Here is a 20422-nt window from a genome sequence, read left to right as displayed (position 1 = left end):
TAGGTTCTTCAGCCAGGTTCTGTCTCTACGTTCTGTAGCCAGTTTCTGTCCAGGATCTTTCGCCATGTTCTCTCCAGCGAAGTTCTTCTGTCTCTAGGTTCTGTGTAGGTTCTGTGTCTAGGTTCTGTGTCTAGGTTCTGTGTCTGTGTTCTGTGTCTAGGTTCTGTGTCCTGTTGTCTTGTTACATCTGTATTTATACCAGTTGATTCCAATCCTATCAAGCTCTATTCCAAAGGTTAGGGCATTTCTTATCTCCATTCCAGCGAGTAAAGATTATGTAGCTTAAGCATGATTGTTTGTAGTTAAAGTGATTAACTACCCACCTGGCACTTAGTTAAGCAGTTTTATTCCCTCCCTAACTTCAGGGGAAAATCCCTACATGGGGAAACAACCTTTCTCAGAGAGATGAGATTGGTTAAAACACATAGTGCCAAGAAGGTGAGCAAACATATTAAGAACAGTATGCCATATATGCCAGGTCCCTTGAAACAGCAAGGATGGACCGGCTCCCGGCAGTGGCTGTCTCTCCCCCTCCTCCCTCCCTTCTACTCTAAAATCAATGGAAAAAATATTCTCCTAGTGAGGATTAACTAAAAAAACTAACTGATTGCGGATTTATTTCTATTACAGTTGTACTGATTTTTGAAGTGCATGAGGATTTTAATTATACGTGAAATAAACCATTTAACATTTACCAGTATATCTTTATCTCTAATATATTTTGCCTTCAAAGCCTATTTTGTCTGATATTAAAATAGCTACATCAACTTTCTTTTGGTTAGTGTGTGCGTAATATTTTTTTTTATTCTTTTATTTTAAATCTTTTGATGTGCTTTTATTTTAAATGTCTCTTTTAAATAGACCTAGTCAGGTTTTGTTTTCTTTTTTTTTTCTTTTTTTTTAAATATATTTTATTGATTTTTTACAGAGAGGAAGGGAGAGAGATAGAGAGTTAGAAACATTGATGAGAGAGAAACATCGATCAGCTGCCTCCTGCACATCTCCTACTGGGGATGTGCCCACAACCCAGGTACATGCCCTTGACCGGAATCGAACCTGGGACCTTTTAGTCCGCAGGCCGACGCTCTATCCACTGAGCCAAACCGGTTCTGGCAGGTTTTGTTTTCTTACCTAACAATCTGTCTTTTCATTGGAGCATTAGAGTCCATTTACATTGAATGTGATGACTGATACATAAAGATTTAAGTCTATCAATTTACTGTTTGCTTTCTATTTGTTCTGCTTGCTCAATGTTCCCTTTTCTCTCCTTTCCTGCCTTCTTTCAAATTTAGAAATTATTCAATTTTTTACTTGCCTTTTAGCTTTAATATAATATAGTCTTTCACAATTTAGTGGCTGCCACACAGATTACATGTATCTGAGACTTGTCTAACATTAATGGTTCTTTTTCGTGGAAATGCAAGGACTTTAAAATAGTTTTATTCCATTTATCTCCTTTCTGACTTATACTCCATTGTTGTACATTTTAATCTATAGATATTTTAAACCCAAAGACATAATTAATTTTTACAGTCAATAATCACTTGGTCTTTTCTACATAAATACATTTTTGTTGCTCTTCATTTCTTCCTGCAACTCTAACCTTTCACCAGAGATCATTTTCCTTCAGCCAAAAACAAAGAAAAAAATACCTTAGTGTTTCCTTTAACGTGGGTCTGTTCACCAAAAAATTGTTTTTATTTATTTGAAATATCTCTATGAAGGATTTCTTTGGTGAGTAAAGAATTCCGTGTTCACAGTCAGTTTCTTTCACTTAAATTTCAGTCGACTTGTTTTCCACGGTTTCTGTTCAGAACACAGCTGTTGATCTAACTGTTGCTCTTGTGAAGGTAATCTGTCTCCAGATGCTTGCAAGACTCCTTCTCATCTATGGTTTTCAGCAGTTATATCATGAAGTGACTGGCTGTGGTTTTCTTTGTGTTCATGGGGTTATCGTTTGTGGATGTAAGTACCTTAAACAGTTGTGGGAAATTCTCATGCATTATCTTTTCAAATATTGTTTCAGCCCAATTTTCTCTCTCCTCTCTTTCTGAGATGACAACTGAACACACGTTAGACCTTCTCATATTATCTCTATCTCCTACCCTGCCTCCTAAATTTTCCATGTCTCCAGGCTTTCTTGTGGGTATGTTGAGCTATCTGTTGGCCATTAAATTCTTTCTTCAGCTGTGTCTAATTTACCCTTCCTTTGAGAATTTAGCTTTGATTATTACATTTTTCAGTTTTAAATTTTTCATTTGGTTCTTTTTTAGTTTCTAAGTCTCTGCCAAAATTCTCAATCTGGTCTTTATCTCCTCTTTATTTGGAAATGGGGTCTTTGCAACATAATCAGTCAAGGATTTTGAGATGCATAGTTGTTTGAAAGTCTGCATCTGATATCTGGAGCCCTTATTAAACCGTCTTCATAGTCTGTTGTTTGTATTTGTTTTAACTCATGTAGCCTTGCCTCCCTGTTTGTCTATTTTTTATTGTAGCCAGACACTGAATTTACAACAGGGCTTGTGAAAACGACTGGAGGACTGTATGGTATTATCGCTTCTACAAAAGATTAATTTCAGAGACAGGACACAATGTGAAGCAGGACTGCAGTCCTAAGGAAGTCCTACTTCTGGTTCATCCTCATATCTTGGAAGTGGCTTTTGGGATCCCAACCCAAATTAAGGGAGTTCACCCAGAACTGCTGCCCTTTGGCAGACCTTGCTACCTCAGCTTCCTCCTTCCCCCAAAGCATGACAGCCTCGCAGAGCTCCGCCTCTCAGTTTCCCCTTCAGAGTCAGTATATGGCCCTATTTTAATTTCCTGTGGCTGCCCAGTAACCAAGTACCACAGACTGGGAGGCCTAACCAACAGAAATGTGTAGCCTTGTGATACAGATGGCTAGAAGTCTAAAATCAAGGTGTCAGCATGCATAAGCCATGGACACAGACATTAGGGTGCTGAAGGCCTGAGGCAGGGAGGGGGTAGTGGGGGCGGACTGGAGGGGGTCAATGGGGGAAAAGGGGACATATGTAATACTTTCAACAATAAAGAATTATTTTTAAAAAAATAAAGGTGTCAACAAGGCCTAAAGGATCCAGGGAGATTCCATTCATTACCTCCTTCCAGTAGCCCCATCAGGCCTCAGTTTGTGGTAACAGAACTCCAATCTCTGTTTTCTTTCACATGCTCTTTTCTTCTGTGTTTCCTGTGTCCAACTCCCCCTCCCCTTTCTCTTATAAAGACACCAGACACTACATTTAGAGTCCACCCTAAATCCAAGATGATTCATCTCAAGATTCTTAACTAATTATATCTGCAAATCCCCTATTTCCAAACAAGGTTACATTCTGAGGTTCCCGGTGAATTTTGAGGGAACACTATTCCCACTATAGATCCCACTATTGATCCCATGGTAAAAAGCAGCCCCAAATGTCATGCTCACTTCCTCAAATTACATCCTCCCCAAATCCTAACCTCGTAATTCTACATTATCTTAGCTCTCTCCTCAGTGATGGCGAACCTTTTGAGCTCAGTGTGTCAGCATTTTGAAAAACCCTAACTTAACTCTGGTGCCGTGTCACATATAGAAATTTTTTAATATTTGCAACCATAGTGAAACAAAGACTTATATTTTTGATATTTATTTTATATATTTAAATGCCATTTAACAAAGAAAAATCAACCAAAAAAGTGAGTTTGCGTGTCACCTCTGACACGCGTGTCATAGGTTCGCCATCACTGTAGCTGACAGTGCCCGGAAGAATGGCTTAGTCAGCTGCTGGGCCCACCATTATCAGAAGTCACCTTTTCCTACCCACCTTTCAGATTAAACTAAACAGTCCCTTCCTCAAGGAGCCCTTTCCATACCTCCCCGAGTATCAAGTCAAATTCATCTACTGTAGCCTCCCAGAGCACTTCAGCCCTCTCCTGTTTAGCACTCACTGCTGTCAACAACTGCACATTAAATGTGATTATCTTACTAATGTCTGTCTTGTTTTCAGACTATTAGCTCTAGGAGTGTTTTTGTTGTTGTTCAAGTAAGGTACCCCAAGTGCCTAGCACACTTAATAATTTTAAGATCTCCAATTTTTTTAAAATTTATTTTAGAGAGAGAGAGGGAGGAAGGGAGCGAGGAGGGGGGGGAGAGAGAAAGAGAGGGAGAGATGGAGGGAGAGCGGGAGGGAAGGTGAGAGGAAGAGATGGGGAAAGAGGGGGAATGGGTGGGGGGGAGAGAGAGAGGAAGGGGGGAGGGGGAGGGAGAGAGGGAGAGAGGGAGGGAGAGAGAGGGAGAGAGAGAGAGAGAGAGAGAGAGAGAGAGAGAGAGAGAGAGAGATCAATTTGTTGTTCCACTTATTTATGCATTCATTGGTTGATTCTTGTATGTGCCCTGACCGAAGGTTGAACCCACAACCTTGGCATAGCCAAGCAATGCTCTAACCAACTGAGCTACCCGACCAGGGCCTAAGATCTCCAATGTTTGCTGAGTTAAATTGAATCTGTGAAAAAAGGAAAATAATGCCTGGCCCATGTATTTCCACTAGTATTCAAGAAATTAGCAATTTTTTAAAAACATCTTCATGCCGAAACTGGTTTGGCTCAGTGGATAGAGCGTTGGCCTGCGGACTGAAGGGTCCCAGGTTCGATTCCGGTCAGGGGCATGTGCCTGGGTTGCGGGCATATCCCCAGTGGGAGATGTGCAGGAGGCAGCTGATCGATGTTTCTCTCTCATCGATGTTTCTAACTCTCTATCTCTCTCCCTTCCTCTCTGTAAAAAATCAATAAAATATATTTAAAAAAAAAAAAAAAAAAAAAAAAAAAAACATCTTCATTGCTAATTGTCTGCCATACTCATTTTTATTTGCTCTTCCAGCTGACAGAAATGGAGACTCACCCAGATCAGCCTGAGCTAAGGAAGGACAGGTTTAGGGAGATGGCTACTATATGAGATACAAAAAGTGAATAATTAGAAAGACAGAAATAATCATAAAAGCAACCATTTACTGAATGCTTCCAATGTGTGACGCACTATGCTAAGTGTTATACATGGATTATTCCATTTAACTCTGAGTTATCATCCTTTCTATTTTACGGATCTGAAAACTATGATTATCATTCCATTTTGCAGATATGGAAATTGAGACTCAGAAATGCACAGCTAATATTTATTGTCACTGCTGCCAACCCAAGAACTAATATTTACCCTATTTACAGATAAGGAAACCAAGTCTTAAGAGAAATTTAGAAACTTGTCTATGATCACGTCTTATAAGCAGAAGAGCAGGATGTGAATCAACTTGATTTGACACCAAAGTTCAGGATATTAAATGCTACTGAACACTAGCTTTGAAAACCTTTTATACCACTTCACACCCACTAGGATGGCTATAATCAAAAAGACAGTAACTGAGGACATGAAGAAACTGGAACCTTCATACATTGCTGGTAGGAAATGTAAAATAGTACAGCTACTGTGGAAAAGTCTGGCAGTTTCTCAAAAGTTAGGCAGAGTTACCATATGACCCAGCAAATCTACTCCTAGGTAGATGCCCAAGAGAAACAAAACATATATCCACAAAAACCGTGTACGATTGTTCATAGCAGCATTATCCAGAACAGCCAAAAAATGGAAATAACCCCAATCCCCATCAATTGATAAATGTAAAATGTAGTATAGCCATACAATGGAATATTATTCAAGAATAAAAAGGGGAAGAGTACTGGCACATGCTACAACATGGATGAACTTCAAACACATTATTCTAAATGAAGAAGCCAGCCCTAGCCAGTTTGGCTCAGTGGATGGAGCGTCAGCCCCCAAACTGAAGGGTCCCAGGTTTGATTCAGTCAAGGACACATACCTCAGTTCCCCACCAGAGACACACAGGGGTCAACCAATTGATGTGTCTCTCACATCAATGTTTCCCTCTCTCTGTCTCTCCCCTCCCTTCCACTGTCTCTATAAAAAAAAAAAAAAAAAAAAAAAAATCAATGGAAAAATATCCTTAGGTGAGGACTTACTTAAATTTTTCAAAAAATTATTTATAAATAAATAAGAGAAGCCAAAGCCAGGCGCTAAAGGTATGTACTGCATGTTTCTACTTACTAGTATATGAAATGTCCAGAATCAGCAAACCCAAAAAACAGAAAGTAGGTTAGCAGTCGCCTAAGGTTGAGAGAGTTGGGAGGAAATGGGGAGTTAATGGTTGTGGGGTTGCCTTTTGGGGTGATGAAATGTTCTAAAATTGACTGTGGTGATGGTTACACTACTGTGAAGATACTAAAAACCACTGAACTATACACTTTAAATGAGTGAACTGTGTGGTGTGTGAATTATATCTTAATAAAGATGTCATTTTTTAAGACTTGTATAACTCTAAGCTTTTACCTAATTTCTAGTAGTCTTCATTTCAATGGAAAAGTGCTTTGTTTAAATTTGAAATCATGAATTTAAGCACTTTTGTGCACAAAGCCAAAAATGTTAACTTTTAAAAAGCTTTTAAATAAATTAAACTCTACCTTAACTGATAAGCTCCACAGATCACACTACTTTTACTCAAATTTCATCATACCCTATAATGTACTGGTGAATTAATTTACCAGTGTATTAGCTCCATTTTCTTTTTTCCACTCTAGCTATGCAGTCCTATAGAATCATTATTGTGTATTATGGTTAGGAAATACAAATGAATTGTTTGCTGGGGAAACTGGAACATATAAAAATATCAGACATGAATGAAATGCTAAATTAACAAATAACCATCCCCAATCTACCCACATCAAATTTTCAGTATGCTGAAGACTTGGGGAAGTCTTAAAAGAAACTCATAAACTAAAGATTTGGAGTTTGGTACGGCCTCTCCTTACACATGTCATAAGGTCCCTGAACCAGCAGCAGCAGCATCTCCTGGGAGCTGATTAGAAATGCAGAATCTCAGACCCCACCCCAGACCTACTCAGCCAGATTCTGCATTTCAACAAGATCCCCAAGGGATGTGTCTGCTGCACATTCAAATCCGAGAAGCACTGTCCTAAGACACTTCCTTTTCTTTTTCCATTAAGATAGCTCTAGCTTGCTGGACTAATATTTCAAAACTTGACATACATACAGCTCTGGTCCTGGGCCAGCTTGTCCTCAGTTCCATTCCTCATCTGCTGTATTCCAAGTGGTGGAGGGGTTGATCTTTGCAGGCTGAGTTTCCCATGCAGGAACGGGGATGGGTGAGTCCCCAGCAGCAGCTGTGTCTTCCCCAAGGCTCCAGCCCCATCCAGACAACTTAGGGTGGTTCCAGCCTCTGGGGAGTCAGCTATGCCACCTCCTGGAGTCAGCCAAGCCACCTCCTCCCTTTGTCCTCCAGTTTAGGGGTAGCAGTAGTTTCCTGTTTGTTGCCTCATCTCAGGGTTGCCTCACTGCCCACTGTCTGCATTCTCAATTCTTCATCACCTATGCAAGCATGCCCTACATTAAATTCCCTCTGTTCTAAATACTTAAAGTGGATTCTGTTTTCCTTTTGGGGCCCAGAATGATACTCCATACATTTTAAATAGTTCTCTTATGCACCACTTAAGAATTCTCAGCAGAGAATTTTCTTTAAGCTTATTGGCTTAAAAGGGGGAGGAGGGGCTATTGCACACACAGTAAACCTCAGATTTCCCACATTCTGACAATCACTAACTACCAAAAAGAAAAATCAGTCTTAAGCTATTTGTACAGCAGATGTAACTGTATTCAGAAACTCAAGGCCTCAGAGTGTATTTTTAACACTCTCCCCATCACTCCTCAATCAGAACAGCTGGTATAGCAGCTACTATTGTTTTGTTGTTGTTGTTTTGGGGAGGAGACCCATCTCCAAAGAACAGAATTCTGGTCAAACACTGGAATCTCTGAGAGATCAAATCTTAATCACCCTTGTAAATCACATGATCTACTCTACACTAGGAACATAACATGCTGGAGGACCAATCAACAGGAGAGAGCAACTCGTATCAGTACCGATTAAGGTCACTTGGAGATCTTCCTAAAAACACATCTGACCTGGTCACTCCCATACTCTGAATAACCCTCTGGGGCTCACTCTTGCCCAAGGCCAAAAACCCAAGCCCAGGCTAGCCCTTCGAAATCTACCTTTCCCATCTCCTCTCCCTAATTCCTCTCAACCTGATGCATTCACCTTCTCACCATTCCCAGGTGTGCTTAAACCTTAGCTACGACAGTAAACTATGTGGAAAGCCCTCCCTTCCCACTTAGCCTGGCAAATCCTTTCCCTCACGATCCTGTCTTAAAGGGGACCTCTCTATCCCTGCCTCCCAGGATAATTGGATTCTCAGGCCTATGAGCTTCCACAGCACTTACTATGCCACACAGTCAAGTACACAGGTGTCCATTTCCTACAGACTGGGAACCCCTGGGTGGAGAAACGGCCTTCCACCTTGGTATTCTGACCACGGCTCACATCCAGGTCCACACTTACTACCTGTGATACCCTGTGCACGTCCCTTAAGTTCTCTACCTGGATTTCCAATTCCATAAGATGGGGATGATAGGTAACACCCAACTCCACGAGCTATCACCAGTACTAAATGAGCTAACCCACGTCACGTGCTGTAAAGTTAACCCAAGAAAAGTGCCTGGCACACATAGCAAGCACTGAAGACTTGCTATCATTAGTTATCACTGTTCCACATGGAACAGGTGTTCAATACCTATTTGCTGGGTAACAGGAGCACATCACAATAAACCCGCTTCGTAGCATGTCGGGGCTAAGGGCTAACCCACCACGGGTACCAAAAGCCAGCAGAAGATAATGAGAGAAATGGCTCCCACGGTAAAAGTAACAGCTGAACTTAACTGGCCCGAGGACAAGCGCACTGCAGCAGGATGAGAAAGTCGGTGCCAGCTGGATCTGCCGAGGCTGCCCACAGACCGGCCTGCCCTCGGCCACCTGTCCGGCCACCTGCCTGAGGAAGCCGAATTCTAACAGGGAGGGCTCACCTACTGCAAAAACCGTAAGCAGTTTTCCACGGGAACCGCAATGGGAAAACAAAAGGTGCAACTTTCCTCGTGCAGAAAGGAAATGCGTCTTTCTGCAGCTAATAGTTGGCGTCTAGAGTTCTCCACGGAGCTCTAGGTGCCAAGCAGGTGCACAGCCAGGGAAAACCCCGTCTCCGCTTCCCCGAGGAGAGAGGGAGAGACGGTCACCAAATGGGCATCCCTTCCCTTTCGGGCACGAAAACGCACCCGAGTGAAGGGACGAGCCTCCACACCGGTATCCACTGGATTTATAAGGAGACCACAGGTGAGTGTCTGCAGAGCGGGCAGCGGGAAATGACCCGACCAGTTATCAGAAATGGGCAGAACCCTAGGCTCCGGGAGTGCACGCCTGCGGCGCAACCAAGCGCCCCCATTTCTGGTACGCTCGACCCCCCGACCCCGCCTCTAGGCCTGTTTCCTCCCGGACCTTGCGACGCGGGGCTTCCTCTCAGCCCACCGCCCCGCGCGGCGCCCACCTGCACCCCGGCCCGGGGTCCCCGCCGCCGCCCCACCGGGAGGCGCGCTCAGCCCGGGAGCGCAGCCCGTTACCCCGCGGAGCGCGCTCCGCCCCGGCAGCTGGACCCTGGGCCCGGCCTGGGCGGCCGCTCCGGCCGAGCTGCGGGCCTCACGGGGCCGCCTCGGCGTGAGGGGCGCGCTCCCGGGCCGCTGCCGCGTCTCACCTTCTGGCGGATCTGGCCCGACGTGGACACCTTGCGGATGAGTTTCTGCGGAGAGCCGGGCTCCGCCTCGGGCTCGCTGTCCGACGACTCCTCGGGCGGCGGCGGCGGAGGCTGCTGCGGTGAACCCGGCGAAGGGGCGCCCGCCGCCGCCGCCATGCTGCCCGGCCAGCGCGCGCACGGCGGCTGGGGGCGGCTGGGGGCGGGGCCTGGAGGGCGGGGCCTGTCCTGGCGGGGGGCGGGGCCGGGCCTAGGCGGACCTCCCGCTCCGCCCCTCTGTGTCCCCTGCAAGCAGTGCTTTGGACCTTACCCCCACCATTGGTGTCCGGGGCCCTGATCTTAGCATTTGTTTGTCTTCCTAGGACACAATTTCTGTTTTGTTTTTTTTGTTTTTTGTATCTATGCTCACTTTTTCTTAATCTTTAACCTTCCCCTTCAAGAATGTAAGTGACCGGGTGGTAGGGGCTGGGAGGAGGGTGGTAAAGGGGAAGGGGGAGACATCTGTAATATTACCAACAATAATATATATTTTTTTTAATTTTTTTAAAGAATGTAAGTGACCTTAAGGAGACCCCGGACCTGCATTGTGCCGCCAGCATCTAAAGCAGAGTCTGGTTTTTGTAGTTACTTGCACGATAAACAGTTGGGCAGTGGATGAATGCAAGAGAGAAAGAAGTTACTTGGACGGACCTCTGGGATGCCAGAACACGATGCCATCTGAGAAAGCTCCTGGAGAAAATGATGTTTAAGGGAAATGCCAGCAGGAGTTATCTCTAACTAATGGTAAGAGAACCCCAGGATCTGTGCTCTAGGCAGAGAGACCAGATTGTGCAAAGGCCTGGAGACAAGAAAGAACAAGTCTTCAAAAAAAAGAAGAAAAAAAAATGAAGAAGCAGCAGCTGTAGCCTAACGGAAGGAAAATAACAGGAGGAGATAAGCCTAGGTCAGGCAGGTCAGATAAGACTCTGTGAACCTGATAATGGGGTGAGTCTTTTCTGCTGAGTCCTGAGGGCAACTGGAAGCTGGGAGGGGCTGGGTCACAAAACTGGGACTTGTGATCAAGCTATGAGGTAATCAGGGCAGGTAGCTACCCTGGATTATTGGGAGTGGCTGCCAACATAGAGTAGTGGACTCAGGATAGGAGGGATCTGTAGGCAGAAGCAGAGGCCCTGGGCTGTGCTGCAGGGTAGGTTGGTGGAGCCCTTCACTTGGGGGCCTGCAGTTGGAGATGAAATCAGTTGAGCTTCTGCTGCCCTTTGGGACATCCAGTTGACAGGAGCGTGGTGCCATCTTTAGGGGACTGCACAAATAAGTGTCCCCATACTCTTTCAAAGGACTGCTGGAAACTCAGCTGAGCCTGGCCTGCCCACCTGACAGCCTTCTCTGGCCCCTACTGCACTTGGCAATGCTTTCTAGAGCAAAACAAATGAAGACCCCAAGAGGCCACAGAGTAGCATCCAGCTTGGGGACATGGCCAGGGGAATGGACTCACATCCATGGCAGAGCATGTAAGGGTCTAATTCAGAAACACTCTGGGACAAGCCAAGGGCCCCTGGTATACTGAGCTGCAATGCCCAATACTATAATCACTAACTACAGGTGGCTACTTCAATTTCAATTAATTAAAATTAAATTTTCAGTTCCTCAGTGATACTAGCCACATTTCAAGTGCTCAGTAGCCACATGTGGCTTAGAAGCTACCACATAGACAGCACAGATATAGAGCATTTCTGTTGTCGCACACAGTGCCCTTGTGCTGACCACCAGGGACATGCCAAACACTTGACCAGCAAGTTTAGTCTTCACACAAGCCCCACAGATAAGCTCGATGGTCTTATCCTAGAGCAGTGGTTCTCAACTTTCTGGCCCTTTAAATACAGTTCCTCATGTTGTGACCCAACCATAAAATTATTTTCGTTGCTACTTCATAACTGTAATGTTGCTACTGTTATGAATCGTAATGTAAATATCTGATATGCAAGATGGTCTTAGGCGACCCCTGTGAAAGGGTCGTTCGTCCGCCAAAGGGGTCGCGACCCACAGGTTGAGAACCGCTGTGCTAGAGGCTTAGATACCACTCCAAAGGAGTGCGAGAGGATGTATAACCTGGACCAACTGCTTCTTATTAGGAGACGAGGGAGCAGGACTACTTGTGATGCTCCAGGGGATGAAGCCCCACCGAGCATGAGCAGCCCTAGAGAAGATGAAAGAGATGAACTTGATTTTGAACAAACTGAGTTTGCAGTCCCGGGGTGTGCTGTTGCCTGCACATGTCAGAAGCTCAGGGGACATCTGGGCCCTAGAAACCATCATTTTAGAGGTGAAAAAGCCATGGGCATGAATGTGAGTGCAAGTCAGAGTTGGCAGGTAGATACTGTGGCTGGATGGAAGTAGATTTGCAATTATGAAAAAGTACTAGAAATTGTTACAGCCAAGAGGAACCTAAGGAGATATGACAACTAAATGTCATGTGAGATCCTGGAACAGAAAAAAGACATTGGGTAAAAAACTAAGAAAATCTGTGTAAAGAATGGGCTTTAGCTTAATAATAAAATGTCAGTGTTGAGTCATTAAGTGTGGCAAACGTAGCCTCCAATGTTAATAATAGAGTAAACGGTATAGGGGGATTCTCTGTACTATTTGTCAACTTTTCTGGAAATCTAAAACTATTTGAAAATAAAATGTGTAATCTTTAAAAGCTTATAAGGATGTTTCCCCGATGAGCAAAGAAGCCTTTATGTTCACTGTAATGGCTGTTCCCTTGGAGATCTCGGAGATCTCCCCGGAGTGGCAGGCCTGTAAGGGCACATTCTCCCCAGTGCCGCTTTATGGTCTGAGTCATGCTGTGAATCATCTCTGACAACACCCTGCTCCCTATGTTTACCCCACCTTAAGGGCATATCAAGGTGGCAGTAATAACACACTTCACATCCAACCTAATCTTTCTTCTCGACCTGTCAATGTAGAAGCGCACCTCCTGTCAAAAAGAACGCTTCCCGTTAGAGGAGAAAAACAATGCACTTGAAAACGGGGGATGGTCTCATTCTCCCCTAAACTAGGGTTATGATTGACATGTGGAGCGGGACGTTTATTCACTGGGTGTGGTATACAGTTTCCCTGGCCCCCAGGCATGGTGGCAACCTGAACCACCCCCATACATTTCCAAATGTGTCCAACTCCCCATCTATCCCACCCACAAGATTCAGTAAACTAAACCATTAGGGATGTGACAACAGACTGGGAGGGAAGTGATGAAACATGTTGAAGGAGTAGGAAAACAGACATTCTAAAAAGAAATTAACTGCACATATGATAAAACAGTAGTGAACTAAATACACACACACACACACACACACACACACACACACACGTATAAGTCAAACTGGGGAAATCTGAGTAAGATGGGTGGATTGTACCAATGTCAATATCCTGGTTGGGATAGGTACTATCGTTCTGCAGAATGTTACCCCTTGGGGGACAGATAACTACATGTAATCTACAATTATCTCAATAAATAAAATTTGCAATTTAAGAAAAGAACCTGCCGAAACTGGTTTGGCTCAGTGGATAGAGCGTCGGCCTGCGGACTGAAAGGTCCCAGGTTCGATTCCGGTCAAGGGCATGTACCTGGGTTGCGGGCATATCCCCAGTAGGAGATGTGCAGGAGGCAGCTGATCGATGTTTCTCTCTCATCGATGTTTCTAACTCTCTATCTCTCTCCCTTCCTCTCTGTAAAAAATCAATAAAATATATTTTTTTAAAAAAAGAAAAGAACTTAAGGGCAGCCATTGTAAAGTCACAAATGCTAATCTCCCCCTCTGACCCTCCAAACTCTCATCCACTTCAGCATCAGAAGGTGAACGAAGGTCTGGTTATACAATCAGGGAATCCAGAGTTCAAATCTTGACTCTGACTCTCACTAGCTGTATGACCTTGGATAAGGTACATGATCTCTCTGAACTGCAATTTCCTCATCCAACAAATGGAATGACAGTACCCAATTTGCAAGCATTTGTGGAATGATTAGATGTAATATGGAAAATGGCCAGCACGAGGTAGGTGCTCAATACATAGCAGGGATCCCTACTTCTCTAGCCCTTTGGTTGTGGTTGCAGAACATTGTCCCAAGTTCCCACCCACCACTTGCTCCATGCAGCACCCTCAACTCCTTTGTACCCTGTTTCTTGCACTGCGCTCACCTGGAAAACCCTGGGTCACACATCCGACCTACACACGGACATCCTGTCAGCAGGGAGTACACCCGCAGACACAACGCCATGCGTGTGCAGGCCCAGCCAAGTTCCACATCCCTTTTGGGCTGGCCAGCCATTCACTTCCTGCTCCCGCCCCCACGCCCTCCCCAGTGGCCAACTGCAGGCCATAAACTAACCAGCACCTGGAAATCCGAAATTCAGCCATTTTGGTACCAGAATAACCCGGAGGGCAAGGGCTGTTCTGACCTCTGGTCTCCAGGAACTGGCCTGCTCACTCTTCTCTCTGTCTCTCCCACCCACACAGTTGCAAAGGTCAGGCCTAATAACATCCACCCTGACTTAGGATGTCCTGGGGTCAAGCAATGCAGGAACCAGCAAGCTGGTTCTCTCAGCAGGCACTCCAGGGAAGAATCCCAGGTCCCTGGCTTACCCAAGATCTTGGTGTGAGCCAACTACGCTGGCTTCTGGGCTTTGGGGGAGGGGTGGCAGCAGGGGAAGGGCTCAGATCCCCAGAGGAGTCTGCCACCCAGATCATCCCTTTCCTGAGTATACGGGGAGAGAGGCCCAGGCTGGAGGGGGTCACATGCTGTGTCCTCTTAGCATGAGAAAAATAAGGAAGAAGAAATTGTGTCTGACCTTGCAAACCCACAGGCCAAAGGCCCAATCTTCTTCCTGTTATCATTATTATTATTATTACTAGGGGCCCGATGCACGAAATTCGTGCACTGGGTGTGTGTGGGGAGGGGAGTGTCCCTCAGCCCAGCCTGCCCCCTCTCACATACTGGGAGCCCTCAGGCGTTGACCCCCATCACCCTCCAATCGCCTGATCAGCCCCTTGCCCAGGCCTGACGCCTCCGTCAGAGGTGTCAGGCTTGGACAGGAGACCCCCATCTTCCCCCGATCACTGGCTCTGGCCCCCGCCCAGGCCTGAGGCCTCTGGCCCAGTAATCATGCCTGGGCAGGGGACCCCCATCTCCCTCTGATCGCTTGCTCCACCCCCCGCCCAAGCCTGATGCCTCTGACCCAGGCTTCAGGCCTGGGCAAGGGGACCATCATATCCCCCCAATTCCCGGCTCCGCCCCCCACCCAGGCCTGATGCCTCGGCCAGAGGAGTTGACCCTCATCACCCTCCGATCACCAATCACCGGATCGGCCCCTTGACCAGGCCTGAGGCCTCCGGCAGAGGTGTCAGGCCTGGGCAGGGGACCCCCAGCTCCCCGCGGTTGCAGGCTCCGCCCCTGCCCAGGCCTAATGCCTCTTGCCTAGGTGTCCGGCCCAGGCAGCGGGGACCTGCAGCTGCAGCGGCCCCGCGATCGTGGGCTCCGCTTTAGGCCCAGGCAAGGGACCCCTAGCTCCCGGGACTGCCAGCTTCGACCGTGCCCAGCTCCCATCGCTGGCTCCACCCCTACTTCCTGCTATCACTGGCCAGGGCGGCAAAGGTGCCTGATTCTCGGATCATGGCTGGGGGGCAGGGCAAAGGCGGCCCCAGGGCCGCCTTTGCCCTGCCCCCCAGCTCTAAGCTCCCCCCTGGGTTTCCGATCACTGTCAGTGGCAGGGGGCTTCTTCCTGCTTTCCCTTTCGCCTCCCTGCATTGTGCCTACATATGCAAATTAACCGCCATCTTGTTGGCAGTTAACTGCCAATCATAGTTGGCAGTTAATTTGCATATAGCCCTGATTAGCCAATGAAAAGGGTATCGTCGTACGCCAATTACCATTTTTCTCTTTTATTAGATAGGATTACTATTCCTCTAGAAATGAATGAATATTCATCCCTGTCAATATGAGTGTCTCAAACTCAAAACAAGAGTTAAAACCTCGCTTTGTGTATGTGGACTCCTGCCAAAGTCCCAGGTGGAGCCTCTGGTCTAAATCCCAGTCCCCAAGACACAGACCAGCCTGGCATCTGGCAGAACCACCCCAGCTCTGGGCACCTTCGTGTGCATGGACCCCACACTGCTATCCAGCCCTCTGCCACTGCTCTTGGTGCTGGAGACCTGACCCCAAGTGTCACTCCTTACACGACCCCTTCCCATTCACCCTCCACCCTCCTGTGAGTGGGTTGAACTGTGCAGAACTCTCTAAACCCCTTTTATCCTGCTCCTTGGAGCATGGACTAGAGCTACCTATCCCTCAAGTCCCTCCAGGCCACCAAGAAAGCTCTCTCTGCATCATTAGCAGGCCCCCAGGCTGGGTACCACAGGCCAAGAGGGTACTCCATGAAGGACAGGCCCTGGCATCACCTTGGTTTTCCCTCCTCCCCCTGCAGCTCCTCCTTTTTCCCTGACACAAAGCACTCTCTCTGCCCCACCCCTTCTAAGCCGGATTTCCATGAAGATACTCTAACCAAGTGAAGTATGGTACCTATTTGCTTTGTTTAACAATGGACAGGTTACTTTGATTTTCTAAATTGTATAAGTCATCCCATTCAATTGAATGCCTTATCGATTGAATGACTATTCCATTGATTGTTATCATACTGGCCTTAGAGAGCACATTCTACTGTACCTGGAAACAGGACAGCACAATTACCCTAAATTGTTTTAGTGGCCACAGGTGGTGCGTTCCAGCTGACTCAGTGGTCCCGAGACCAGGACAGCACAATTACTCTAAATTGTCCTGACAACTCAGTGGTCGGGAGACCTGAGGGCTCTAGATAATGTGTTTCTATCAACTCAGTGATCCGGGGACCCAAAACTGTAATTTAGATAACATGCCTAAGTTTAACCCAGGTTACCCAAGGAGTCTAGATAATGTATTTCTGTCAATTCAGTGACCCCGAGACCCGAAACTGTAATTAACATGCTTAATTCTGCTTCTGTAATCTGCTTTTTTGGGAGCCAGGTGACACATTCCAAACCCTGGGATGTAATCAATACCTTTGTGATTTTTGCCTATGTAAGTCTGGTTTTGCCACCATCTTATTGCTATGAGATTTGGGAATGGCCCCTCATAGTCCCGGATTGCAATAAACGTGACTCTTTAATTCGACTTCTTGAGGCGTCCTTCTGTGATTCGCGGGGTACATTACAACACAAGAAGCCTGTCAGGCTTGCAATGAATCCCCTCTTCTAGGTCAACACGGTCTTAGGGTTGGCTCTGCCATAATGGGCCACAGGGCACTGATCCACCTGACCGAGACCAGGAGCTTCTGGTGCTGAGCCACAGCTCTGGGTAAATGGCAGGACCCCTGGAGCCTCTCCAATTTCTGCCCAACCCAGAAATGGCAGCTCAGGTTCTTCCTTTAATTCAGTTCTCTGAGCCACTCCAAGGTCCTTCAATGCATTCCTTTCCCACCTTAAACCAGCCAAATCTGAGTTTATTGCTTGCATTCAATAGAAACTTAGCCAACAACCCTGAGCTCAAACAGGGACTTGGCCCCCAGGGTTGAATCAGTGAAGTGTGTTTGGCCCACATTTGTCCTCTGTCCAGTTGATCTCAGGAGGTTCTTTTGTGGTCCTGGAGCTAGAATTCGTCAAAGTGATCAGAAACACTGCCCCTCCCCTATATATTTCCAGGGAAATGGCTTACACAGGACCCTAGGAGAAAGCCCAGGTCACACTGGGCCCCACAGGTGAGCACATCCATTTCAGCTGCCTTCTCACTTTGAAGAGCCAGAACTGAGCCGCTGCAGGGAACGTTGTCCTCTTTTTTAGATGCTGCCCTCTCCATCCCAGACTCAGGTACCCTAAAGGCTCAGCTTCTGTTGGTGATGTCATTCAGCCTCCCCAGCAAGCCAACCTGAGTCAGGACCCAACAGAACAGACAAACTTTATTTCTGTGAAGAGACTCACACTTTGGTATTTAGCATAACTAAAGGGCTAACTGTGGAGCTTTGCTCATGGACTGCTAATATCCCATTTCCGGTCCTCAGTCACAATCATCACTCATCCGCAGCTGTCTCCTGGTCTTTCTTCCCTTCCTCAGGATCTCCTGAGTCTTTCAGATTTTGACGAGCAAAATCCTCAAAAACCAAATTTTCATCCTGAAAACTAAAATTAAACAAAGAACATTTTGACCATGGCACACTATGAGGCTTACAACAAAATCTTCGAGCAAAACAGATCTTTTTGGAGAGTTTCCTGCATGATGAACACAAGACCCCACCCTTCTCATAGTTGTTCATGGAAAATCTCTTTAACGGGCAAAAAAAGAGTGAAAACCCAAGAGCAGACTACACACCCACTATATCCGTGCATGCATGTGTCATGTGTGTGCATGTGTTTGTTTGTGTGTCTTAGTACTAGGAAACAAAAGGAAAACCAGGGTCCAAACCTGTGTCAAGAGTATGAGGTGTGTACAAAATGACCCTAAAAATGGTTGTGCCAGATGAGAAAGTCACAGAACACAGGGCAACAGAGGGCAGTGGCTCACCTTTCCTTTGCCATAGCTGCAGCATGGAATGAAAAAGAGAGAGAGTAGCATAAATTCTGTATATTGGCTGTACCTGGAAAATGTCTTCCTTGTTTAGTGATTTATAGTTGGGGGAATAAAAGGTCTAGATACATACATTTCATGATAATGGCATGGAATTCCTTCTTCTTTGCCTTTTCCTGCTCGGAGAGCCTTCTCCCTGCCTTTTTAGCCATCGCTTCTTTTTAAAGTGGCACAACCCTCACCTGCTCAAGGGGACCAAGCCACAATCTCACCTCCAGAACCCTGTCCGTGGTTGGCCTCACTCTCTCTGATGTCACACTTCTCTTTGAAAGGGTCTCTCCCTGCGTGTCCCTAGGACCATTTCAGATCAGAGTCCCCAGGTGCTGTCAGGATCCAAGCCTACCCACTTCAAACCATCCACACATTCAGCTCTTGAGGGGTGAGTCCTAGGCCTCATGCTTACCCAGCATCCCCAGCGGTTGGGTTTGGGCATTAGACCTTGAGAACTACCTCTGGCCCCTCTCTATTTCTCTGTTAGCATATTGATCTTCATTTTGTTGGGTTATATTCTCATGTATGTTTTGCAGCCCCAGTTAATTGCTATTCATTTGGGGTGTTTTTTTGTTCTTTTTTAGCTTTCTGCCTCCCTAGTAAAGTACTGGTGCAACCCTCAGTGGTGAGCCAGGAAGAGCGAAGTGATGCTAAACAACTCCAGATGGTTTCTCGGAAACCCCATGCTGATGGCAAGCCACTGCTCTTGTGCCTCGTGCCCACCTGGAAGCCAGCCCTGAGAGGGAAGTGCCTGTGTGGGCTGCTAACCACAGGAAGCCTACGGAGAGGCTGACTCATCAAAACATGCCCTGGGCAAGAAGCCTCCAGGACCCCCTCAGTGCTGAGCATAAAATTATACTAAGTGGGACCATCAGCCCAGAAGAGAATCCAATCAACACCCTGCGTTCCACGTGGATGCTCTTGACAGGGGACAATAAAAGCTTGGTAGCATTTCTACAGCACTTACTACATGCAAATTACTTGGCCCCTGGCCCTGGCAGAGTTCCCCAGCCTCAACCTAAAGCTTCCTCTGCTTGGAGTCTGTCATCCAGGCCAGGAAGCAGGGACCTAGGCAGGTGAGATGTGAGCATGCATCCATGAATAAAACTGAGTGACTCATAAATCTCTGGAAATCAGAATTTCAAGGCCATAGGGTGACTTGTCCTTTTCCCCTGAAATCTCATAGTATAAAAAAAGATCATTGGTGAGTCCAGATGTGTGATATGTTCGATGTAAGGACCAGAATGACTGGAACATGGAAATGTCATACCCAGAAAAGGAATAATGCCACTTCCCCCCAGCTCAGCCATAACGTCTGTTCACAGCTGCAGAAAACAATTTCACATAAACTGTGACATCTCCTCAGGCCACAGTTTAAAAATAGCTTTTGAAAATGTCCTTGAAAGAGACCAGAATGCATCTCAATCTCACATAGTTCAAAATAGTATTTTAATGACCCAAGCATAAGTGAATAAAATAAACATGGCTAGACTGTATGTTTCCCCCGGGGGAAGGTTTTGGCAAAGCACACTGAGCATTTGAATCCAAACTATTTGGAAAAGATGCTTGGAGACAAAATATTTTTGAGACAAACCCAAATGAATCTGGGGCCCCTTCTACTGTTCAGATGTCATTTCATTATCCATTTCATAAAAGCTAGATATAAAGTATAAGGAAAAAAGAAATCCTGCTTGCTTACACCACTTTTACTCCCAATGTTCCTTACTGCTGTAACTGTGAGATTCCCTTTCGGGCAGGCCCATTCCTCTGTACTGACAACTAAGCCACTGAACACTCAGTGGAGAATTTTTCTCAGAATTTCCCAGATGGCACCTGTATTATTTTTGCTGCTTCATCCATCTTTTTTAAGAGAGCTCTGTTGAGATCCAATTCACATAGCATACAATTCACCATTCACGTGTACAGGCCAACAGTTTTTAGAACATTCAGAGTCGTATAGGCATTGCCTCATTTACTTTTAACACCTGTATGAGAGCCAATAGAGTTACAATTCACAGGAGCCACGGTGTCAGGACCCCGGCCTGACCCTCTTTCCTGGTATTTTCTATCTTCTCA

General features: G+C 46.1%; 2 protein-coding genes and 1 long non-coding RNA gene across 14 annotated transcripts in view; 1 reads left to right on the top strand and 2 right to left on the bottom strand.

Moving 5' to 3' along the window:
- Positions 1-9897, bottom strand: part of DGKD (diacylglycerol kinase delta) — a 113566-nt gene extending 103669 nt beyond the window's left edge. For 2 of the 3 annotated variants that reach the window (XM_059703577.1, XM_059703578.1), the window contains exon 1: positions 9709-9895. In XM_059703577.1, coding sequence (XP_059559560.1) covers positions 9709-9864 — 156 coding nt within the window. In that variant the 5' untranslated portion in view covers positions 9865-9895. Of the gene's footprint in view, positions 1-9708 lie in introns of all 3 variants that reach the window. The other variant, XM_059703576.1, reaches the window with a different exon arrangement.
- Positions 9898-9955: 58 nt separating this feature from the next.
- Positions 9956-19515, top strand: LOC132238378 (uncharacterized). Its single transcript, XR_009453774.1, has 3 exons — positions 9956-10148; positions 10255-10488; positions 18931-19515. It is a non-coding gene; the product is annotated as an uncharacterized LOC132238378 (long non-coding RNA).
- SAG (S-antigen visual arrestin) overlaps positions 17672-20422 on the bottom strand; it is a 36346-nt gene continuing 33595 nt past the window's right edge. For 8 of the 10 annotated variants that reach the window (XM_059703613.1, XM_059703610.1, XM_059703606.1 and 5 more), the window contains 2 exons: positions 18293-18308; positions 17672-17910 (listed from right to left, as the gene is read on the bottom strand). In XM_059703613.1, the coding sequence (XP_059559596.1) occupies positions 17802-17910; positions 18293-18308 (125 nt within the window). In that variant the 3' untranslated portion in view covers positions 17672-17801. The remainder of the gene's footprint in view (positions 17911-18292; positions 18309-20422) is intronic. The other 2 variants (XM_059703607.1, XM_059703608.1) reach the window with 1 other exon arrangement.

Source organism: Myotis daubentonii, chromosome 7 (assembly GCF_963259705.1).
Source record: "Myotis daubentonii chromosome 7, mMyoDau2.1, whole genome shotgun sequence".
Classification (NCBI taxonomy): domain Eukaryota; kingdom Metazoa; phylum Chordata; class Mammalia; order Chiroptera; family Vespertilionidae; genus Myotis; species Myotis daubentonii.
The sequence above is the reverse complement of the archived record's forward strand: the minus strand, read 5'-3'. Positions and strand labels throughout refer to the sequence as shown.